Raw genomic sequence first — 25,482 nt, 5'->3', positions numbered from 1 at the left:
AGAATGTATGTAACTCATCTCTTACCAGACCAGACCAATGCAGTGGGGACTCCACCCTGCTCAGATTCCAAAACAATTACCTTCCCAGCAGTCTCACTGTGGACCATGAGCTATAGGGGAATCTGCTGTTCAGATCACCCACTCCCTGGATTCCCTGCCGCCTCTGTAGGATTTAGTCCTGGGTAGTTCAGGAGACCTGGAATGTCCCTTGCTCTGTGTTCCAGATCCAGTCAGAGTACCAGAGAGCTTTTCAAGGATGCAGCCACTAGTGATTACGAATCCTGCTGGTCTCCCATACACCTGGACATTCCCCACCTTCTCCCTGGCCTCCAGGACTCACATGAGTCAGAACCCCATTGTCAATAAGACAGCAGCAGGCGTCTCCTAGGAGTTCCTGGAGTTCCAGGCCAGCAACATGTGTGGAAGCCCTGTCTCTGTGTCAACAATGACAACTTATAGGCAGCACTTGCTTTGGAGAGACACCTGTTTCTCTAGCTGCTGCTTGAGGCTAAGGGGTATGGTACAAAGGCACTGAATTTAGAGTTAGAGCCTCTTCAACAAGCTGGCCTCTGTCACTCTGTGTGATTGGAGTCAGTTCACAAAGATGACTCAGCCTCAGTAAAAAGAAAGATCTGTTTGTCAGCTTATCTGATTTTACAAGATTTTGACGAACATCAAGTGAAGTAATGGGTGTTGCAGGAACTATAAAATATTGTTTACAAATGTTTGCTAGGCCAGGCATGGTGGCTCATGCCTGTAATCCCAGCACTTTGGGAAGCCGAGGAGAGAGACTGCCTGAGCCCAGGAGTTTGAGACCAGTCTAGGCAACATAGCAAGACTGCGTCTCAACACAAAATAAAAAAATTAGCCAGGCATGGTGGTGCCTGCCTGTAGTCCCAGCTACTTGGGATGCTGAGGTGGGAGGATCGCCTGAGCCCAGGAGGTCGAGGTTGTAGTGAGCCGTGATTGTGCCACTGCGCTCCAGCCTGGGCAACTAAAAACAAACAACACAAATTTGCTGTCTCTCCTGCAAAACAAATGCAGACTGCAGCAGCACCCCCCGCCCACGGCAATCCTCCCCCAGGTATTCATCAAACACCTATTTTGTGTCCAGCACAGAGTAGGATATAATGTTTCTGCCCTCCAGAATGAACATAAGTTAGGAAAAAAAAAACAAGCAAACAAACAGAAACACAACAATTAGGAAAAGAGAACTCCAAGGTGACCTGGAATACTCAGAGAAACCATTACGGAAAGTGTGACATAAATCCTGGACCCAGAGGGAGACCAGGATGCAGCGAGGCCAAGAGAGAAAGGAAAAGTCATCATAGGACTTTGCTGTCATCTTTTGGGTGAATCAGGGTCCTAGAACCCTGGGGAAATTAATTTTGTTGTTGTTGTGGCATAATCATTGTTTCTCAGAAATAGCCTTTCATTCTCATAGAGGCCCATTCTATTTAAGATGTTGGAGATGGTAGGGGAGATTATGCAGGGCTGCACCCTTCCTACCCTGAGTGAGCTCATGCTGGGCTATGGATTTAGCCCAAGGGGGTAGGTACAACAGACCCGCATCCCTTTCTGGATGTTGGGGAAATATTTGCAGTGAAAATGATGGAAAAGACCAGATTGGGATAGGGAGGGACTCATATTTCAGGTGCACCTACCATGATGGCTCTGCAACATCCATGTGATTATTAGCGCGTGGCTCAGTAAGCATCACACAACCAGAAAATGAACCCTTTGGAGATCAGTGAAGACCATGCACAAGAGAGCAAACACCTCGCAGGGGCTTTTATTTGGGGGTGTGTTTTGGACGTCACAGGTGTCTCCATGGAAGCCATCTTGAAACTATTTGGAGAATACTTCTTTCAATTCTGTAAGATGTCTGGCTATGACAGGATGCTACGGACACTGGGAGGAAACCTCACGGAATTTATTGAAAACCTGGATGCCCTCCACAGTTACCTGGCACTCTCTTATCAGGTAAGGCCTTCTGAGTCTGGTCTTGGCACCCAAGAGGAAGCAAATGCTGCAGTAGCTCCGGGCCATCTCCCTGCTTCCCCAACATAGGTGTAGGTGCAGGGGGAGCGGCCTCCCATGCAGAATCCTTGATACCGGGTATCGGTGGACCCAGGAGTTCTCTTGGGAAAGGAAAGGAAAATAAACACCTGTTGGCTACTGTTATAAACTGACTGACAGAAATCAAAGAAGGGCAAGTTGCAGAAGTCCAGCTCTGTGAGGGAGATGGCCTTTTCAGAGAGGGGCTGGTGTGGGTTCGAGGTTAACTCAAGGAGACCGATCACAATGCGAACAAAGCCTGGAAAACAGATTACAGTGGATTTGCAAAAGCTCTCCTAAAGTTTCCTGGCCTGGATGGAGCTGATACATAGCTTGTGCAGCCAGATTCATGTTATTCATGTATCAGAAGGGAAGACTTGGCAGGGCCAAGATCTAGAATCTGAAATCATCCAACTCTGATTAACCCACAGGTGACCAACTGAGGTGTTAAGAACCGAATTTCTCTTCTGGGATATGTCCTTCTGGAGTTCTTTCCTTGGTTTTCTTGTTTGTAGACAACATTGGAAATTCAAATCTAGACTCACTAGACTCTCTTTTGTTTATTATTTTATTTTATTTTTCATGTGTGCGACAAAGTCTCACTTTGTCGCCCAGGCTGGAGTCCAGTGGTGCAATTCCGGCTCACTGCAGCCTTGACCTCCTGGGCTGAGGTGATCCTTTAGCCTCAGCCTCCCAAGTGGCTGGGACTACAGGCACGTGCCGTCATGCCCAGCTAATTTTTTGGTATTTTTTAAAAATGAGACAAGGTCTCACTATCATGCCCAGGCTGGTCTTGAATTCCTGAGTTCAAACAATTCTCCTGCCTTGGCCTCCCAAAGTTCTGGGATTACAGGCATTAGCCACTGCGCCCGGCCCTTTTTATTTTTTAGACCTCATCTCTACAATAAATCAAAAAATCAGCCGGGCGTGGTAGCGCATGCCTGTAATTCCAGCTACTCGGAAGGCTGAGGTGGAAGGATCGCTGGAGCCCAGCAGGCAAAGTTGTGGTGGCCGGGAGCGGTTGCTGCACTCCAGTCTGGGTGACCGACTGGAGTCGAGTGAGACTCCAACTCAAAAAAAAAAAAAAAAATAGACAAGAAAGAGCAAAATGGCATTTAAGCATATTATAATAATGGTTTATTGCCTGACATAAAATTTATATTTATTTTTAGGACCCTTGATGGTTTTGCAAGATCTTTCTTCATCACTTCTACATTGAATGTCCAGAACCACCCTTACAATGTTATGATGATAAAATGGGATGTGTATGTTAAGGGCCCCATCACCTGTTACACATCCTTATAGATGTTAAGTGGAAAAGATATTGTAGTCTCCATTTTTCAGATAAGGAATCAGAGGATTGGAAACCTTAACTGACTTCAACTATTAGCAGTTGGACCTGTCCTATTGTCATGTGACCTACTCTTGGACAGAGTGAGTGACAAGAAGCCTGCCCATTGGGGTCAGATGGGCTGGAATACGGTCTGACCAGCTCTGTAACTTGCCAGCTGTGTGATACTGACCCAATTTCTTGCCATCTCTAAATCTCCATTTTGCACAAATTTATTTAATAAGTATTTATTGAGGGCCTAGTATGTATCAAGCCCTTTCTAAGGCACAGAGATGGAAAGAAACTGGAAAAAAATAACCTACCTCATAGTGATGTGTGGATTCAAAGATATAAAAGTCCCTAATGTTGTAATAAGCCCAGAAAAGGCACTCCATAAATAATAACTCTCTTGCTTCCCCTTCCTTTCTGTTCAATATGGTCAGTTTAAAAATTACTATAATTTGCATTTGTCAACAACTCCCTTTCAGTTTTTTTTTTTTTTGCTAAAGCACAACAATTAGGATCCAAAGAAATACAGTTAGGCTCCTTTAACACACCTTCATAATATTTTTTAATATTACATAGTTCATCTGAAATCTGACTGATATATGAAGTCCCAGTTCTGGAGAAGGTATTCATATTCTTCAATTCATTCATTAAAAAAACAGGAATATCTTTCCTATTATCATCACCATTATGAATAAGAGTGAAAAGAATTGAGGTTCTGAAGTCCCAAGTTCATTATTTTTATACCCAACCCTGCAACCCTTCCTCTGACAGTCACTCCTCCTCTCTCCATAAACCAAAGCCATATTGCTGGAGAGGAAATTTAATAGAACTTCTCTGGGGGTATGTAAGGGCATCTTGCATATAGTGAGATAAATAAAATATTTAAGTATTATCATATGCAAGTTGGAATAAAATAATAAAATACATGAAATGATACCTGACAGTTAAATAGGCTTTATACTGAGTAAGGTACTACAGATTGCTTCTTTGGGCAAAAATAAGAAAATAAGATAATATTGACTTTTTCCTTCATGTCTATCTAGTAATTTGGCTATGTCTTTAAGGCATACATTTCTGGTTATAACAGAGTCTTTCATCTTGTTATTTTATTTTATTTTTATTTTTTAATTTTTTTGAGGTGGAGTCTCACTCTGTCGCCCAGGCTGGAGTGCAGTGGCACACTCATGGCCACAGCAGCCTTAACTTGCTGGGCTCAGGCTCAGCTTTCCAACTAGCTAGAACTACAGCCACGCACTACCTCGCCTGGCTAATTTTTTAAAAAATTTATTGTAGAGACGAGGTCTGCCAAATTGTCCAGGCTGGTCTTGAACCCCTGGACTCAGGCAATCGTCTTGCCTTGGCCTCCCAAAGTGCTAGGATTACAGGCTTGAGCCACCGCGCCTGGTCTCCTCTTGTTATTTTTAAGCTAGCTTTTATTGAATGCTAGTTATAAGGCGGGTGTTGGGCTAAGCAATTTATAAACATTAACTTACCCTCTTGATATCCTAAGATGAGATTGTCTTATTTTTTACAACACAGATGAGAAAATGAGGGCCAGAGTGGTTAAGTAATGATCCCAAATCACCCAGGTATGGTGTGAGTTGGGTCCAAACCCAGGCAGGGTGGTACATGTCTGTAGTCCCAGCTACTCAGAAGGCTGAGACAGAAGCATCGCCTGAGCCTGAGAGGTTGAGGCTGCAGCGAGCCGTGATTGTGCCACTGTACTCCAACCTCCATAGATTATGTTGTCCATTGTTTTCACCTTTACCCTGATTTTTAAACGTCCTATTTTAATCAAGGAATAAAAAATATAACCATATTATTTAGAAACCTAGCCGAGCTCAGTTGCTCAGCCTGTAATCCAGCGCCTTGGGAGGCTGAGGTGAGTGAATTGCCTGAGCCCGTGGGTTCGAGACCCACCTGGGCAACTTGGTGAGACCTCATCTCTACAATAAATCAAAAAACTAGCCGGGTGTGGTAGCGCGTGCCTGTAGTTCCAGCTACTTGGAAAGCTGAGGCAGAAGGATCGCCGGAGCCCAGCAAGTTGAGGATGCGGTGGCCGGGAGCGGCCACTGCACTCCAGTCTGGGCGACAGAGTGAGACTCCAACTCAAAAAAAAAAAGAAACCCGGTGGCACTGACCAGAAGAACTAAACACATGAACTTCTGGAAGTGACCTTTGGATGTGGCCTGGGCAGGGGGTGCGGGGGGTGAGGTGTGAGGGGGAGGAGCAGGAACACATGGTTTTCCCTTCAGCCCTTCTGTCCTCTGTTACTTTATTCTCACTATGTAGGGTTTAGATATCTTTTTCTTTTTTGAGTTGAGGGGAATCTCACTCTGTCTCTCAGGCTGAAGTGCAGAGGCCTGATGAAAGCTCACCACAGCCTTGACCTCTTGAGCTCAGGTGATCCTCCCACCTCAGGTCCCAAGTATCTGGGACTACAGTGCCACCATGCCTAGCCAATTTTTTTATTCTTTGTAGAGATGAGGTCTTGCTTTGTTGCCCAGGCTGGTCTTGAACTCCTGAGTTCAGACAATCCTCCCTCCTTGGCCTCTCAAAGTGGTAAGATTACAGGCATAAGCCACCAGGCCTGGCAAGATGTGGATATCATTTTAAAAATCAACTCTTAACTTCATATTTCATCATATATTTTTATATATCCTACCTAAAATTATCCTCAGATTTAGCCAAGATGTAAACACATATGCATATAATCCTTATACTACTTTCTCTACATACATACTTTTGGAATTATAAAACAAGTTTTTGAAGCCTTTCCCTATGGAAGAGGACAAAGATCTTGGAAGGAATTCACCTCTTTAACCTCTTCCCTCACTCAAGCCAAAAACTGTGTGCCCAGGGTGCCGAGTTGTCTACTAACTACACGAGGGAGAGGACTGCTTCTCTTAGAGACTCTCCCAGACTAAGTCGTTTTCCTTCTTTTGCAACACACATCTCACCTACTGTGAAATGGTGCTTACTTGAATGTCAACACATATTCCTGGACAAAGAAGGTCTCTTCCGATGTACCTTGTGGGTTCTATTTTACAAACATGCCACTTGACATCACAGATGAAATTATCCTTCCAGAACAAGAAATTAACTAATTGATTTCACTTGCCAATTCCTATGGATCCCTGATCTGAGTGAAGATGCCCATGGTCACTCGGTCACAGGTCAAGTATGGTGGAAACTCACTAAAGCTTCTTGTCACTTGTATTGGTCATCCATGACCTAGAGTATGGGTAGAAACAGCATGGCATGGTGTCAAGAATTATGTGGGGTTCAAATGTTGTTCTACCATTAATCTAGGTTGAACTGTCCTGGGCCTTAGTTTCTTCCTGTTTAAAATGGAGTGATTTCTTGCCATATAGAGTTGTTTAGGGAGACCATTCCTGACATATGGGAGCTGAAATCGTGGCTGTGTTTATGTGATGGGAGAGAGTTTGGATTACTGTTCCGTGCAATGTCATGGATAAGTACTATTGTTTCACAAAGTCTCAAAAGCATAATTTAAACAATTTGTGTCCATGGGAAAAAATGTGTTGTGTCTTTCAATTAGGAGATGAACGCACCATCATTTCACGTGGAGAGAAGAGCAGATGGAAACCTGCTTCTCCATTACTACTCGGACAGAAGTGGTCTGTGCCACATTGTGCCAGGTATGGGAATGGCTCAATCAGGCCCAGAGCCATGAGGGCTTTGAAGTGAGGAAGGCTTCCCCACAAAAGCTCCAGGATGGCAAGTAACTGGCTGTGGGTAGGAAATCCAGACTCTCTTAGAATGTCTGACTCTGGATCACCTTGCCCATTACTACCAAAGTCTCTGAGCCTTAGATTTCCAAAATTCCACAAGAAGGAATTTTTCTTTTTCTTTTGACATTTAAAATTATGCAGGTATGTACGTAATTCTGATGATTCTTTATTATTTTGAATCAGCTCTTTTATTTATTTATTTTTCTTGGTTGGGGTCTCACTCTGTCTCCCAGGCTGGAGTATAGTGGTGTGAGATACTTCCATCTCAGCCTCCTGAGTAGCTGGGACCACAGACGTGTACCACCATACCTGACTAATTTTTTGGTTTTTTGTAGATATGAGGTCTTACTATGTTGTCCTGGCTGGTCTCAAACTCCTGGGCTCAAGTAATCTTCCCGCCTTGGTCTCCCAAAGTGTTGGGATTACAGGCGTGAGACACTGCGCCTGACCCTGAATCAGCTCTTTATCTGTATTTAGCATTGTAGAAAAAGCACACTTCCATGTGATCACATATCTTTAAAACCACATTTTTAATGGCTGAATGATATTCCATTATCTTAATTAATTTAAATAATTTAAAATAATTATCTTAACCCCCTCTTGTTAAGCTTTTAGTTGATACTAATCTTCTGCTATTATAAACAATGCTGTTGTTTACAGACCAAGAGGCGTCAAGGCAGAGTTTCTCTATTTTGGCACTATTGACTTTTTGAACTAAGTAATTCTTTGTTGTGATGGGTTTCCCATCCCTTACCCATAGGTGTCCTTCTGCTGCAGGTATCATTGAGGCTGTGGCCAAGGACTTCTTTGATATTGATGTGACCATGGATATCCTTGGCATGAATGAAGAAATAGAGAGGACAGGGAAGAAGGAACATGTTGTGTTTCTGATCATCCAGAAGGCTCACAGGAAGATAAGAAAGGCAAAGCCACACAGGTTACAAGATAGTCAAGACATCTGGAGAGACCAAGAGGTACTTACTGGGTTTGCTGTGTCTTTAGAAAGCAGCTTTCCTAAGTGGCCTTGCCAGGCTTGGAGCAATCTATGCACGCATAAGAATCTTCAACACAAGAAAGAAAAGTTGTTTATGTATGAGTTTCCTGCCAGATATCATCCTAGTGCCCTCTTGAGATTTTATTAAAAAGTTTTTGCTGCTTTTGATAGAGAAATAGTATGAGAACTAATCAAAATAAAAACAACAACAACACTTGAGAGTTCTAAAATCTTGGTAGACTGGATTGCGGAAACCTTCATGCTGTTCCTCTGGCCACGGACACTGTTCCTTTTATACAGGTGGACCCCATCACAGAAAATGGGGTTTGCATATCTCCTGTCATATGACCAGATGCTTCTTTCCCTGAGATCTGCAGGCCCTCCAGGCAGCTTTCCTTAAGATGAAGGAGAAATATTTGAATGTCTCCACTTGTCCTGTGAAGAAATCCCACTGGGATATTGTGAGAAGCATAGTCATGTTTGGAAAAGGTAAGTAGGTGGTTCTCCCAAGCTCAGCCCTTAGAGCAGAATGATTTCCTAGTTCTCAAGGATAACAGCTAGTATACTCCAATGGCACCAAACCTTCTGTGATGATGGTGTCACTGGTTTCCGCAGAGCTTGGATTTGGCGGCCATGATGTTTAATATTAAAATGTCAGGTTTTAATTGGCCTTCTGTTATCCTTTTGACTTGTGCTGGGTGACATGGAGACCCCGACTCTACTGTCCCCAGAGAAAGCTGTTGGAGAGTGGATTGGAATCAGTCTACCATCTCTCCTGTCCTCAGAGAAAGCCACTGGAGAGAGGATTGGAATCACCCCAATTGGTGACTGACAGAGAGGAGGAGAATGAGTACTAACATGTGATCCAGAACAATGAATTTTCCAGAGTTCCTCTTCTGGATTCAGCTTGCTCTACCTGGATGCATTTCTGGACTGGATGGAGATCTGTGGAAAATAACCATGGTCATGCTGTAGTGCGAAGGATACTGGGTCAAGAGCCAGGAAAGCATCTCTGGCTCTGTGCCTGAGGACCTTGCTGTGTGACCTAGGACAAGATCCCCCATCGTCCCATTTGCAAAATGAAGGCATTAGGCTTGCTAAGTTTCCCCTGTGAGCCCTGAGCTGGTCTAACGATTAGCACCTAATGCCTGGGTCAGAATAAGAGCTCCAATACGCCGGGGAGATGGGAGCTAGGGTCTCTCTTTATGGCTCGATGGGCCAGGTGACATGCATCTGGGAGAAGGTCTGCAGGGCTCAAAAGCTGCATTTTGCGTCCTTCAAGGCATGGCAAGTGAGTCAAACATGCAATTGACGTCCTTTGTCTAGGAGATTTTCATATCAAAAAGGCTCCATTTCGAATCTCTACCCCCTGCCAAATAGGACTGTTGGTTAAATTTTCACGTGCCACCCCAAACTGTCAGTCTAAAAAGCTCCATGGCAAATGTCCCTGACGCCGGGCCCAGAGCACACGCTCTGCTCTGCTAGCTCATTGTCTGGCTGTCACCGTTTCAATGCCGACTCTGTGTTCATGGCGAGACGTACTCAATTGGTCCAGAAACTCTTCAGCGGCGGCAGAAACTTGGCAGGGGGCAGGAGGGCTTCTCAACCTGGTAGTAAGTTTTGTTTGTTTTAATTTGGAAGAATTGCCGTGGCCATCTGGAGACGGGGAGGGAGCCTGTGCGAAAGATGGGGGGTGGGGGAGGTTGCACGTTGCCTGTGAATCATTTAGATACCGTCCCTCTCCTGAGTTCTGCTCTGTGCAAGGGCGGTGCAGGAGTTGCCTGTCATCGGGACTTTCTTTCTCTATGTCCAGGACCTCTCATGAACACCTTCAAGCTGACTTACCCTGAGAGACTCTGGATTGAAGAGGAGACATTCTGCAAGGCTTTTCCTTTTCACATTGTGTTTGATGAATCAGTAAGAGGCCTTTCTCTCTGCAGCTGGGAACTGGGGATAAGCCAGGGAAGAGCACATGATTTATAGTCTTTTATGAACATTGGGACGTTCTCGCCCCCAAGACGTTCTCAGAATTCAGGAGACCAGGCTTTAGCAGGACCATCTTGGAGAATGGGCAGGGCCATTGATTTCCTTTTCCTATTGTGCTATGTCCTCCAGAAACCAGCAGCCGCCGGATCTTCTCGATAGGGATGAAAAGGAGGCTAGAACTAATGATAGAATGGAAAGGTAACAAGAAAACAAGGAGGTGACGCTAAAGTTCACTACATAAAGAGACATCAGAACATAGTAGCAATGATCAGGTGGAATTCTGTGAACTTTTATTGTCCTTGTGACCCTCATAGATGTCTCAGTCCCACCAAGTTATCTATTCTGCCTCTTAAACATGGGGGAGAGGTCCATGCCGACTAAGGCCACTTTTTTTTTTTTTTGACATTGACTCTCACTCTGTCACCCAGGCTGGATTGCAGTGGTGCAATCATAGCTCACTGCAACTTCAAGTGATCCTTTTGCCTCAGCCTCCTTAGTAACTGGAATTACAGACATATGCCACCATACCCAATTAATTTATTTTTGATTTTTTGTAGAGATGGAGTCTTCCTATGTTGCTCAGGCTGGTCTCAAACTCCTGACTTCAAGCAGTCCTCCTGCCTCAGTCTCCCAAAGTGCTGGGATACAGGTGTGAGCCACTGCACCTTATGCCACTGTTCTGAGAGGTGTGAGCATGACCATTTAAGTTTATTGTTGTTGATTCCCTGGATAAAATATATGTAAACTGAATTGATTATGAACTCATTTAAAGGGCAATTAGGCAAAATGCATTTGGTCCAAATTCAGTTACGATGCTTTCAGCCTCTGTGGTTTTCTGATATTTATTTGAACTCATAGACATTTAATCATCACCTGCCAGTTGAATGCTAGGTACAGATTCTATGAAATTGACTCATTTGGGCTGGGTGCAGTGACTTACGTCCATAATCCCAGCACTTTGGGAGGTCAAGGTGGGAGGATCCCTTGAACCCAGAAGTTTGAGACCAACCTGGGCAACATAGCAAGACCGTTAGCTCTACAAAAAAGTAACTGGGTGTGGTGGTGTACACCTGTAGCCCCAGCTACTCAAGAGGATGAGGCAGAAGGACAGCCTGGGCCCAGAAGCCCGAGGCTGTGGCCCATGTCCAACTCAAAAAAAAAGAAAAATAAATTCACTCAGTTGTCTGCCTGCAAACAAATTAGGATCTGAGTTGAACAAACACCCTTGTAGGAAGCAATCAGGGAATTATAAAACAATGTACCTTGACTTTTCCCCAGTGCCACAAGGGTATTATTCTTGCTACTATTTAATATTTTAAAATCTGGTCTACTTTAAAAACTTCCTAAGTTTTGGGCATAGAATGACAGAAAATGTAATGATACATCTTCCAAAATGTTAGTCTGATTTCTGTAGCCTGCCAGAGCTGCCAAGGCTAACACAGGTAGGTATTCCTAGACAGCCAGTGCTGGCACTGAATGTTTTATATAAAGAATACCCATTTCACTTGGTTCCTCTGTGTGCTACCTGGAGATAGCAGTGAAAGGTGTCGCTGTGTCTCATGGAGCTAGGAAAGATCTATTAGCCCAACTGAGAGCTTTAACTTCTGTCTCTCTTTAGTTAGAAATATGCCTCTGAGCATTTCTATATTATTCTATTTCTCTTTTAGACTTTAGTGCAAATTCGATTGTTTAGAAACGTATTTGTTTCTTCCGTGATGTTTATCCTCTTACTGACCCCTCTTCCTCCCAGTGAGTCACAGAACATGGCTAGAGTGTTCTTTCTAGGGGGAAGTTGTGGTGGAGGTTCCTTTTCTGTTGCTCAGCCTCACACCTGTCCCCTGTGGATAGCTGAGGGTCAAGCAAGCTGGAGTGAACATTCAGAAGCACGTCCCAGGACTCCAGGCACAGGAGATTCGAGTGGATGAGTATTTCTCCATCATTTATCCTCAAGTTACCGTCAGCATTTTCAGCATCTGCAAATTTATCAACAGTCAATTTGTCCTGAAGACACGAAGAGAAATGATACTTGGAGCTTGGAAAAGTCAGCCCACACTCAAACTCCGAGGTAATAACTCACTCCTTTCCCATTGCTCCCTGCTTGCTTTAGAGACTGACCAGAAAGGGAAGAGGTGGAGTTTTCTCATTTCTTAGAAAGTGGGGCAGGAACTACACTAAGAACAAGTTATTTTTTTCCTGACAGTTCCACTTGACCTGATCGGAATACAATGTATTTGGTTTCCCTATTTCTAGTTTAGACATATATATATGGAGAGAGTTAGAGAGATGTATTAGAATATAGTTATGTTTATAATTATACAATTATATAATTTGTATAATTATACAATTCTCATTTTTGTTACTAAATTCTTCAGAATGCATGAGGTACTATTTATTATATTAGTTTGAAGTCCTTTTTCTTTTTTTTTTTTTGAGTGTTGGAGTCTCACTCTGTCGCCCAGGCTGGAGTGCAGTGGCACGATCACAGTTCACTGTAGCCTCGACCTCCTAGGCTCAGATAATCCTTCCACTACAGCCTCCCATGTGCTGGAACTACAAGCACACACCACCACACCTGGCTAAATTTTTTTATTTTTTGTAGAGAGGTATGTTGCCTAGGCTGGTCTTGAACTCCCGGGCTCAAGCAATCCTCTCACTTCAGTCTCCCAAAATTCTAGGATAACAAGGCATGAGCCACTGCTCCTGGCCTAATGTCTGTCTTTTATATAGTAACATGGTCATTTCTGTCTACTATGAGTAGGGCCCATATTTTGGTTTTGGTTTAATTGTGGTAAAATTCACATATCATAAAATGTACCATTTTAATTATTTTTAAGTGTAGAGTTCATTAGTATTAAGTACATTCTCAAGTTGTACTGTCTTTACTACCATCCATCTCCAAAACTTGCTTATTTTGTGCAAAACTGAAAGTCGATACCCACTCAACAATAACTCTCTATTCCTCCTTCCTCCAGTCCATGGCAACCACTATTCAACTTTCTGTCCCTATAAAGGTGACTACTCTAGGTATTTTATATAAGTGGAATCATACAGTATTTGTCTTTTTGTGTCTGGCTTATAACACTTAGCGTAATGTCTTCATGGTTCATCCATGTTGTAGCATGTGTCAGAATTTCCTTCTTTTTTGAAACCAAACAATACTCTGTTGTATGTATATACCACATTCTTTTTTTTTTTTTTTTTTGAGTTGGAGTCTCACTCTGTCACCCAGGCTGGAGTGCCGTGGCACACTCACAACCACCCCACCGTTGACCTGCTGGGCTCTGGCGATTTTTCTGCTTCAACCTTCCAAGGAGCCGAAACTATGGGCATGCGCTACCATGCTCACCTAATTTTGGATTTATTGCAGAGAGGAGGTCTTGCCAAGTTGACGGGGCTGGTCTCAAACCCGTGGGCTCAGGCAATCTACTCGCCTCGGACTCCCAAAGTGCTGGGATTACGGGCTTAGCCACTGAGCCAGGCCTTTTAAAAAAAATTTTATTTTATTTTAAAGATGTGGGATTAGGTATACTAGTGGTCATTGTACAGGTAAAGTTTGTGCCTTCCTTTGGTCTCCACTTTGCCTGATTTGAGATCCTTATTGATGTTATGTGCCCCTCCCACCCTCCTGGCAGTTTCTGGCTACTGCCAATCCATTTCTTTTGTTTGTTTGTTTTTTTTGAGTCGCAGTCTCACTCGGTCGCCCAGACTGAAGTGCAGTGGCCGCCCCCGGCCATCGCAGCATCGCCTGCTGGGCTCCAGCGATCCTTCCGCCTCAGCCTTCCGAGTAGCCAGAATTACAGGCACGTGCTACCATGCCCGGCTGATTTTTTGATTTATTGTAGAGATGAGGTCTCGCTGCCCAGGTGGGTCTCAAACCTGCGGGCTCAGGCAATCCCCTCACCTCGGCCTCCCAAAGGCGCGGATGACAGGCTGAGCCACCGAGACCGGCTTCCATTTCTTATGTATTATTATATCACATTCTTTATCCATCCATCTGTCAATGGACATTTGGGATGCTTCTACCATTTAGTTCTTATGAATAACACTACTATAAACATTGGTGTACAAATGTCTCTTTGAGTCTCTGTTTTCATTTCTTTTGAGTATACATCCAGAACTAGAATTGCTAGATCATGTGGCAGTTCTATTTTTAATTTACTGAGCAACTGCCATACTGATTTTCATAGCTGCTGCACTATTTTACATTCCCATAAAAGGTGCACAAGGGTTCCTACTTCTCCACATCCTCATGAATACTCATTATTTTCTGGCTTGTTTGTTTTTAAGTCAGGGTCTCACTCTGTCACCCAGGCTGGAGTGCAGTGGCACAATCATGGCTCACCACGACGTCCTTGGCTCAGGCGATCATTCCACCTCAGCCTCCTGAGTAGCTGGGACTACAGGCATGTGTCACCACACTTAGCTAATTTTTTAAAGTTTTTTTTTGTAGAGACGAGGTCTCACTATGTTGCCCAGATTGATCTGGAACTCCTGGGCTCAAACAATCCTCCTGCGTAATTGTTGGAATTACAGGAGTGAGCCACTGTGCCCTGTACCCTCACTTTCTTAAAAAAAAAAAAAAAAGAATAGCCATTCTTAGTAGGTGTGAAGTGGTGGTATCTCATTGTGGTTTTGATCTACATTTCTCTAATTCAGTAATGTTGAGCATCTTTTTATGTGCTTATTGACCATTTCTGCATATTCTTTGAAATGATGTCTATTCACATTTTGGTCCATTTTTAAATTGGATTGTTTCTTTTTGTGGTTGAATTGTAGGAGTTCTTCGAATATTCTGGATATGAACCCTTTTCAGATATATGATTTGCAAATATTTTCTTTTATTCTGTGGGTTGCCTTTTCACTCTGTTGATTGTGTCCTTTGATGCACAAAAGTTTTTTATTTTGATATAGTTCAATTTATTTATTTTCTCTTTTGTTTTCTGTTCTTTTGGTGTCATATTCGAGAAATTGTTGGCAAGACCAAAGTCATAAAGCTTTTACTCTTTGTTTTCTTCTAAGAATTTTAGCTCTTACATGTAGGTCTTTGATTCACTTGGTGCTAATTTTTATATATGGTGTGAAGGGACACCCTTTCGAGCTGCCTTCCTCTTAGACAGATGATTATGTATTTGAGACATAAGCACAGGCAGAATTGAGGGAACTTCTGAGAAAAAAAATGACGTGTTCTGGAACCTGAGTGAACTGTAGAGTGGGATGGTGGGAAAGGAGACTGGCAAGATGGAGACTTGAACTCTATTGTGCAGTTGGAACATATTTAAATGTCTGCCAGGATGAGATTTGAGGTTTAGAATAATTGTTCTGGAGGCATGTGAAAGATGGATCAGAGTGTAGAGAAAATGGATCCTGGGAGGCCAGGTGGAGGCCACCACGGGGTTCAGGGTAGAAGCTTTGAGATACTCAACTCAAGCAGTGGTGCTAGGGTGGGAATTTGGGGACAGATTCATGAGATAATTAAGGCATATCCTGATAATTGGATGTAAGAGTTGAAAGAGCATCATTAGGATTATTATTAGCTTCCTTCCTCAGGTAACTGGGTGATAAAAGTGTGATAAACTGAGAAAACCCTTATTAATGTTATGTGCCCCCCCCGCCGCCCCGGCAGTTTCTGGCTACTGCCAATTCCTTTTTTATAGTATTATTATACCATATTCTTTACATCCATTCATCTGTCAATCCTGTAACCTCCTTGTGGCATGGATTTTGGGCAGTTTGAGTCACCACTGTATCCTCAATGCCTAAAACAGTGTCCCTGGTTCATAGTTAGGACTAAATACGTATGTGATGAAAGAATTAGTGGAAAGAGAAGATTTGCAGAGGGGATTGAAGTTAACTGCAGACATTCATGAATAAACACCTAAGATGGAGGAAAGAAAAACAAAATACTATTCATGGAAGCATAAATTGTCACAATCATCCTAGATGGCAATTTGGTAATACATATCAAAAGCCTTAAAAATGAGCATATTCTTTGTTCAAGTAATTCCACATCTAAAAAATATCCTTTAACAAAACAGCCATGAATATAGACAAAGGCTTACCTCAAGCTTGTTCATTGAAATGTTGTTTATAGAATGATAACACTAGATATAAAATAATCAATGCAAGCTTACTATTTAAATAAAATGCAGTACAATCAATGTAACCAGCAAAAATTCAGATGTATAACTGTATTTAATATTGCAAAAGAATATCTGTTATATATTTTGAAGTGAAAAATTCAGACGACAAACAGAAGATGTCATATAATCCCATCTTTTTGGTAATGTGAAGATATACTCCAAAATAGCAATGGTAATTATTTGTGTGGTGTGATATGGTGATTTTTACTATTTTCTTTCACATTTTTTCATGTTCTGCAATGAATGTATATAGCTACAATAACAATATAACAAACACATCCTTTTTTTTATATAACAGATATTCTTTTGCAATATCTCTACAAAACAACAACAACAATAATAATAAATTAGCTGGGTGTGGTGGTGCACGCTTGCAGTCCCAGCTACTCAGGAGCCTAAGGTGGGAGGATTGCTTGAGCCTAGCAGTTTGAGGCTGTGGTGAGCTGGGATCATGCCAGTATACTTCAACTTGGATGACAGAGTGAGATCCTGACCCAAAGAAAAAAAAGAAAGAAAGAAAGTCAAAGAAAAAAAGAGAAGGTTCTGATTGACACCATCAGGCAGAGAAAACTGAGTAGAGAAAAGGCTGAACGTGTTGGCATTGGCAGTGTGGAGGCCATCGATGGAGCCACCTCAAATAAGCAGGCAACCGTGGAGGCAGCTCCTGGGGAGAGAGAGGGAGATGAGTAAGTGGAGACAGAGCATATAGATAATGCTCATGAAATTTGGCCAAATGGGGTGGGAGTATGACTGTGCAGTTCTCAAAAGTGCTCTGTGTGGGTGATATTGGTTGTCTCGAGCACACGTCTCAGCCTCTAGTGGTGGCGTACTCTACTGTTGGTTGCATCTCTTTCTATGATGGCAAGGCCAGATGATCTGGATGGAGTCCCTGCGGTGCATGGTGTACCTGTGCTCTCCAAAGCTCCGCAGCCTGCAAGAGCTGGAGGAGCACAAGATGCATCTTTCGGACATCGCCCCCCACGACACCACCAGGGATCTCATCCTCCTGAACCAGCAGCGGCTGGCTGAGATTGAGCTGTCCAGCCAGCTGGAGAGGAAGAAGGAGGAGCTGCGTGTCCTCTCCGAGCACTTGGCCCTCGAGAAGAAGAAAACAGAGACCTTACTTTATGCCATGCTGCCAGAACACGTGGCCAACCAGCTGAAGGAGGGCCAAAAGGTCGCTGCAGGTAAGACACCCTTTCCTGCACAGGGACCTCTGAACAGGGTGCAGTGTGCCTTAGTTGGGGCACAGGCTTTGAAATCAGACAGATGTGGGTTTGATTTTTTTTTTTTTTTGCTATGTTGCCCAGACTGGTCTTGAGCACCTGGGCTCAAGCGATCCTCCCACTTTGGCTCCCGTAGTGCTGGGATTATAGGCGCGAGTTACTGCACCCGGTCGGGTTTGAATTCTGGCTCTGTCATCTATGAGTGACATGATCTTGGGCTAATTACTTCACCTGCATATCCTCAGCTTCCTTCTCTCTACATTGAGGATAATCCAAATAACACAGGAGAGAAATGTGGATTTTATAAAAATATCTGCCAACTATATACACATTAGTTTCTCTATGAATTTAAGGTCGTGTCTTGAGACTGGCCTAATGACTTAATGACCGTGAGTAGGGTCAATGACCGTAAGCTCCAACTAGAAATAATACGCTCATGTGTTAGATAAATCACGGGGTGTCTCTGTGGACCATTCTGAAACAGTAAACTATTTATGGAGGGATGGATGCTGTGTTTACCCTGAACTCACTTTCCATTTGTCATGGGTGTGTGTTCATTCTCCAGACATGCCAGGTAAGCTCATTCCAGATCTGGGGACACAGAGGAGTCTACAGTCTCGTAGGCTTGACAAATACATGTTGAGTAAATGAATGGGGATGAGAGTGACCAAAAGACAAGAAACTAATGTGCATTAAGGAGTAATTATTGTGTCAGGATCTGTGTTAGACATTTTACATATACTGTTTCATTAAATGTTGTCCACATTTCTATGAAGGAAGTGTTACCCATATTATATAGTTGAACAAATTGACATATGAAGGGGACCCAGAAAACCCGGAATTATCTTTTGGAGGTGGGCCCCTTGTAGTACAGGCTTTCCCCACTAGCTGAGTCTTCCAGGAACCCATCAGCATCAGTGTGCCAGCTAGCATTGATACGAGGTTATGTTCGGCTTCAGCGAATTGTTTTGGGAGATTCTTTCAATGCATTTGTCCATTTCATGGTGGGTGATTTACAAACTCTCCTGCTCACACCATGCTGAGTGTTCAGCAGTTTTTGACCCCAAACAGCATGACCTCCATGCCCCACTCTCCCTATTCACCCGATCTCTTCTTTTGTTTCCTACGGGTGAAAAAAGTCATCAGAGGGAAATGTTTTGCAGAAGAGGTGACACAAACAATGGCAGAAACACTAAAAGACATGCAAATCGATGAGTTCAAAAACTATTCTGAGCAGTGGAAAAAGCATTTTGATAGGTGTATTGCATCAAACAGAGAGTACTTTGAAGGTGACTGAAGTGTAAACGTGTAAGAATAAATATCTTTTTCTATAAATAAATTCTGTTTTTTGGATCCCCCCTCATATACTCCAGCTGATGTGTAAAAGAGCTGGAAACGAATTGCATTAAGTCCATCTAACTCCAGAATTAATACGTCTTCCATCACATGCTATGGAAACATAGATGACAGGGAAATTAATAATGAGTATCAGGTAGAGAGAGACAGGGGATAGGGTGGAGTCAGGAAGGCACCTGACAACCTGAGCCAGACTTTGAGGCAGAATTCAGCAATGAGGCACAGGCATTTCAGGAGATGGGGTTACCAAGAGCAAAGGGAAGGCAACGAGAATATAAATGCCACCATACATTGTCCCCAGGACATGGATGGGGTACGTGGATAAGAGTCTACTGAGGCTGAGTAGATAGGGTGAGGTTCAGGTGAGGCAGTGAGGAATCTGAATTCCTAGAAAAGGAAATTATTTTTTACTTTGTAGACAGTGAGGATTCATGGAAGTTTCTTTTCTTAATATGGAAGTGACAGGATTCGTTTTATAAATAGAGGTTTGGCCGCAGTGCAGTGAATGCATTAGAGCAGGCCAGACAGTCCACCGGAAGTACAGCTAGGCTAAGGCAGCCTGAGGCGACATCAATGAGGTTTCCTAACTGACCTGGCGGGTACGTAATAGAGAGGAGCAAGGATGAAGCTTCTCGCATGGAAACATGGGGTGCTTTATCCTGAGACAGAACCAGCAAAAAGAGCAGGGTTGGGAGAAGGTGGCAAGGTTAGTTTTAGAGCATTGAGCTGGAGATGTCTGTGGGATGCTCCACACGGCGTGACCAGAGGGAGATAGGAATCTAGGAACATTCTGGCTTGGAGACACAAATCTGGGAGTTATTGCCATGTAGGTAAGGTTAGTCATAGACTCTATGAATGACAGATACGGTCATCTAGAAAGTATGGGGCGAGAAGAGAGTTGAGTAGTACACTAGGGAACACTTAACATTTAAGAAGGAGGAGAAGCCAGAGAAAGATATAAAGCAAGGAGATCAGAAAGGTAGGAGGGAGAAAAATAAAGAGAGAATCATAGGCCAGACGCCAAAGGAAAGAGAAGGTTATATGGAGGGGAAATTCCCACCAGAAAAATAAGGAATGCAGAAGGTACCCTACTGTGTCCAAGGAGTCATTGACTTTCTTGCTCAACAAATATTTATTGATCATCTACTATGACCAGGCCCTGCTTCCGGTGCTAGGGATACAACAGAGATCAAAGCAGGTGGTCTCTCATTTCATGGCACTTTGTGTCACAATGAAGGAGATGGACAATAACCAAATACACATTTCCATCTAAAATTTCATGCCATGTAAGTCTTGGCAGAAGCGGATCAAGCTAAGAGGATAGAGCGTCTAGGGGCTGCTATTTTAGATAGAGTCTAAAGGTCAAGATAGTTCTCACTGAGTTGGTTACATTTGAGATGAGAGAGACAGAGCCCTGGAGGTACTTGAGAAAAAAGGGTCTCGGGCAGAGAAAACAGCAGGTGCAAAGGCCCTAAGACTGAAGGCATTCAACATACTGGAGAAACACCAAGGAGGCCAGTGTGGCCGAAGTGTGATGAGCCAGAGGGAAGCATGAGGTCAGAGAGAGAGGGCAGGAACAGAGATGGAGGTTCCCTTTGTAGGTCACGGTAGGGGCTTGGGGTTTCATTCTAAGTGTGACAGAAGTCATGGAAGATTTGAGGCAGGAGTGGGGAATCAAACAGGACCTCTGGCTGCTTCATGGCAATTAGTGAGTGGGGGTAAGACAGGAAGTAGGGACACATGTCAGGAGCGTGTGTTGAGGATAAGTTAGCTTCCCCACCATACAAAGACAGGGAACCACCACTTCACAGTGACCAGCCTCTGTCAGCCCTGCCCTTATGTCTCCTGAAGCTCAGACTCTGCCTTGGCTCACTTGTTAAGGGCCATTTCTGTCCCCCCACAGCACCTGTCACATTTTATTGGAAGTGTTTGTTTGCTGTTATGTCTTCTTCACTAGACTAGGGTCTCCTTAGGGGCGGGGATCAGTCTGCTTGCTTCCTGTGATACCATTCTCCAGGCATGATGATGAGATCCATCAGTGTGCTCAGAGCAGGCACTCAAGACATGTGTCTGGTGGTTACTGCAGAATGGGAACAGCATCCGGCCCCTTTTCTCCAAGGCACTGGCAGGTTTGATTCTCAAAAGGCCCTTGAATCCAGAATCCACAGGATTATCCTGTATCCTTGGCTATCACTGATACCTGGTTTCTGTTGCAGGAGAATTTAAAACCTGCACAATCCTTTTCAGTGACGTGGTGACATTTACTAACATCTGTGCCACCTGTGAACCTACCCAAATAGTGAACATGCTAAACTCCATGTACTCCAGATTTGACAGATTAACCAGTGTCCATGAGGTCTATAAGGTAAGTGTCTGTGTAGTATGGGGTATTTCATGGTGTGCTTACACAGGGTGAGCCCTTGATTTTTTTTTTCTTGAGTTGGAGTCTTACTCTGCCACCCAGGCTGGAGTGCAGTGGCACGCTCACAGCCACCGCAGCCTTGACCTGCTGGGCTCAGGTGATCCTTCCACTTCAGCCTTCCAAGTAGGTGGGACTACAGGCTTGGCTAATTTTTTGATTTATTGTAGAGAGGAGGTCTTACTAAGTTGCCCAGGCTGGTCTCGATCCCCTGGGCTCAGGCAAGCCTCTCACCTCAGCCTCCCAAAGTGCTGGGATTACAGGCTTGAGTCACTGCGCCCAGTAGAGCCATTGATTCTGTTTTCCTTTGCTCCTGTCTGCACTAGGCTGTAATCTGGTGTGGATGGGTGCGAGGTGAAGAGGAAGAGCTAGCCAAAAGGGAACTGGACGTTTTTTAAAAACCAGCCATTTTTAAAAAAAAGGAATTCTTTATAATGCCCTGTGGTAAAAGGGTGCTCTGGTGCCTTTAAGGGGCAAAGATTGTTTTCACAGAGAATACAGCTCTCTTACTCCCAAATTCAATGGAAAGTCGAATCCACACACTGCATGATCTAATCTATAGCATCACGTGACTACCCCAAGAGCTTCATCTTTGGGGTTTGTGTCCACCAAAAGCAGAAAATCCTTTTGTGGCTCTCATGGTTGTTCCCTGAGTCATCTTTCTTCTCATTTCCTTCCTCACGCCCCCCACTACCCTTAGCAAAGAATCGCCTGCTTTAATGTGATCCTTTCGTCAATATGTGGAAAATGGCAAAAATACTTAATGACGTGTTTGGTGCACGAAAAAAACCCTCTAAATATCCATTTTTTCGCCTGACAGGTAGAAACAATAGGAGATGCTTATATGGTGGTGGGAGGTGTGCCAGTGCCTGTTGGAAGCCATGCTCAAAGAGTGGCTAATTTTGCCTTGGGGATGACAGTTGCCACAAAAGAAGTGATGAATCCTGTTACCGGAGAGCCCATCCAGGTAGACAGCAGCCAAGGACTTTGCTTAACACCAGCTATCTCACACATAACAGTAGAATTTTACTTTTCTGCTTAGGTGGCTACTGGGTATGTAACAGTAATGAAAATGGGTAATTTTCCCTGATTCTTTTCTTCCTTTGCATATGTTCCTACCAGAGATATCAGTAAGGCTGTTACCATCTCAACTTCTCTCAAATTTCAGAAGAGGCCATGGCGCTCAGGATTTTTCTATGATTGACTTCAAGTTTCCTTTGTCCATAATTTAGAACAAGGCTGAACATGTCTCTCTATTTACCTAGTAGAGCTCAATCCATCTTGAAAGGCAACTCATTTATAATTCCTGCTTTTTTTGTTCAAGCATTTCAACAAGTGATTCAGATTTACCGAGCAGTCCAGTTTTCCTGTTTAGGGAAATTGTGTCTCCAACATGCTGTCTGATGGGTTCAGAACTTAGGCTGAGGTGTGAAGCTGCCTGCAGTCAACAGGCTAGACACCGCAGTAAGATAGTCAGAATGGCTTTCCTTCTGCCATGGGGCCGCCAGCGAGACATCTGCTTGTCTTTCTCACAGCAAGCTACTTCCAAACATGGAAGTTTGCTTGCACTATAGGAGATGGACAGTTTTGGAGATGAAAAGTCAGTGTCCTCTTCTGCCAGCTCAGCAGATCCTAATGCCCCTAAGATGGCTGAGAACAACCTCTCTGCTGTCTCTCTGGCTTTTATATCCAGATCTCTCCCCTGCACATGTCAGAAATTCAAAAATGAACCAAATAGCCAACTAAACATAAACAAAACCAATTATAAAATGGAATATGATTTTTCCAAATTATAACCCCTTTGCAGGAGATTCCAAAAATGTGCTCCATTCACCCTCACTGTAGTGATGAATGATTTAGAAACTGAGAAATAGTGAGGGTTGCAGTGCCCACTGCAGTCTTCTAAGCATAGGCTGGCCTTAGGTAATTACAAGAATAAAACAGCCACGATTCTTGACTCTTTGTAAATGCACGGTAGACATCAATGGAATAAAAACCCAGTGTCGTATATAAAAAATCAGGATAGAGGTAATGAGGGAACAGGTAGAAAAAGCTCAGATAAGAGATGAAGGCTTTAGTTAAAGGACCCTAATGCAAGTCAATAAAGAAAAAATAATTGAAAATGTATGGTATTGTAAATGGAAAGAAAAGTGTGTGTGGTACATATAGCACCAGAGATTAAAATAATATACATTAATAAGAATAGAATTAAACAACAAGTTCCTGGAAATTCTCAAGGTGGATTTACCAAGGGAAAAAAAAAAAAGACAGGAAAAGATGTTAGCAATTTTAAGGTAAAAATATGTACATAAAAGCATCATTAAATACCCACCAGAGACAGCATGGATGCAAGGACATAGGGCAAAGGACTGAAAACATTTTCTCTGCCAAAAGAATTATACTGTCACTTCTACATTTTAAAAATTAGTACACACTGAGATCTATTCTTTCATTCATATCATCTTTAATATACACTTACTGAGATTCTTCTGTGCATGAGACAGGATTTCTAGGTACTTTGATGGATTCAGAGAAATATATGACAGGCTCTTTTTCTAGAGGAATTTATCATCTTATTTCAAGGAGAAAAAATCTAGCAAGAAAAAAACAAGTAAGTCTGATTAGGATGAGAAAGCTGTGAGAGACTGTTGTCCCCATGTTAGTCATTTTTTCAAAATCCCACCAGAGAGCAAAGAAATCTAAATGAACTAAAATCCAGAAAGTAACAAGCCCTTCCAAGCAGTAGACACCCATAATTACATTCATCCCTGGCAGGGCAGCAGGAGAAGTAATCTACCAGAGGTGAGAGCAGGGAAAAACCAGTCTAAATTTTAATGGACTTTTTAGTGATCACAAGGGGCCTGGAATGACCAGTTAGAATTCCAAAGAGCCCCAGCTGCAGAACCTGTACCCATCGACCATTTCTTTCCCACAGGCCTTCACTGAGTGCATAGCATTATTCAAAGTCTAGGAGAGGAGAGGAGACCTGAGACATTTCCTGTCCTTGAGATGTGTGGGAACTTTCTCAAATGCAAGGCAGTGGCCCACTAAAGGCTAGTGTTAGGGTAAGAGACTGAGAGAAATTCCTCTGTGGTACTCTTGGTCTTCACTAAGTGCACTACAATGACCCTTTGAAGCCTGGGGCAAGGAAGAATGGCAGGGAAAAATTTCTCAATGTTCAGAAAGCCAAAGTGGAACTGAAGAGCAAAAAATTCCCTCAAAATCTCATTGTTGGGCTATACCATAGAAAGAGATTTTCTATAATTCAGAAAGCTGGTGGTATGACTTTACAGCATTAGGAGATTCTCAGAGCTTTGCTGGTGCTCAGATTCTATGCCCTGCTAAAGTTCTGATCCAGCCTTCCTAATATTTGAAACCAGCAGTGCATGGAATCTACCAATATCTCTGGAAAAGCCCAAACCCAGCTCCAATACAGGTTAGATTCACTTCCTCTCCATTCTAGCAGCTTGATTCTGAAGGGTCAGACCTTTTTGGAGGGATAAATATTACCTACTTCCATCTCTATTGTACTTTCACACACAATTTGGGCATACAGTTAAATAATGATAAATATGAGAGGCAAGAATATGGTAATGTAGTGCATAGCCAGTTGAGGAAATAGTCAATAGAAGCAGGTTCAAAAATTGCCTAGATGTTGGAATTATCAGATAGGATCTTTAAAACAACTCTGAGAGGTATTTGAAAAGGTCTATTACAAAAAGAGAAAAAAAAATGTGAACAATGGGAAATACATGCACACTACCTATATCTGTAACTATTCCATATCTATAGTTATCCAATAGAAATGAAAGCCATGATGTCAGAAATCAGTCATAAGGAATTTATGGTATTAGCAGAAATGAGAGACAATAGAGGAAAGAACCAGGAAATTTGAAGACAAAGGAATATAAATTATCCAAACTAAAACACAAAGACAAAACAGGGTGAAAATTGGAACAAAACACCTTAGATCTGTAGCACAATATCAAATGGACTCCCGTATATAGTCTTGAGTGCTAGAAGAGAATAGAGTGGGATTGGGTCAGAAGAGATATTTGAAGAGATAATGATTGAGAATTTTCCTACATTGGTGAAAAATATCAACCTGCATATCCAAGAGCTTAGCAAACCCAAGCAGGATAATTACAATCACTTCTAGTCAAAGTATACCAAAAGCCCTATCAAGTGCAATAAGGCAAGAAAAAGAAA

At 43.0% G+C, this 25,482-nt stretch overlaps 1 protein-coding gene across 1 annotated transcript in view; it reads left to right on the top strand.

Annotated features, from left to right (window-relative positions):
- LOC103268507 (guanylate cyclase soluble subunit beta-2) overlaps positions 1-25,482 on the top strand; it is a 61,257-nt gene that overhangs the window by 28,347 nt on the left and 7,428 nt on the right. The window contains exons 3-11 of the mRNA XM_008066092.2: positions 1,823-1,983; positions 6,960-7,059; positions 7,930-8,126; positions 8,524-8,635; positions 9,960-10,063; positions 11,981-12,197; positions 17,139-17,459; positions 21,071-21,219; positions 22,094-22,240. Of these exons, the coding sequence (XP_008064283.2) occupies positions 1,823-1,983; positions 6,960-7,059; positions 7,930-8,126; positions 8,524-8,635; positions 9,960-10,063; positions 11,981-12,197; positions 17,139-17,459; positions 21,071-21,219; positions 22,094-22,240 (1,508 nt within the window). The remainder of the gene's footprint in view (positions 1-1,822; positions 1,984-6,959; positions 7,060-7,929; positions 8,127-8,523; positions 8,636-9,959; positions 10,064-11,980; positions 12,198-17,138; positions 17,460-21,070; positions 21,220-22,093; positions 22,241-25,482) is intronic.

This window comes from Carlito syrichta, unplaced genomic scaffold (assembly GCF_000164805.1).
Source record: "Carlito syrichta isolate Samal-C Ts95f unplaced genomic scaffold, Tarsius_syrichta-2.0.1 Scaffold308842, whole genome shotgun sequence".
Taxonomy (NCBI): domain Eukaryota; kingdom Metazoa; phylum Chordata; class Mammalia; order Primates; family Tarsiidae; genus Carlito; species Carlito syrichta.
Note: the sequence above shows the minus strand (reverse complement) of the source record. Positions and strands in the feature narration are given on the sequence as shown.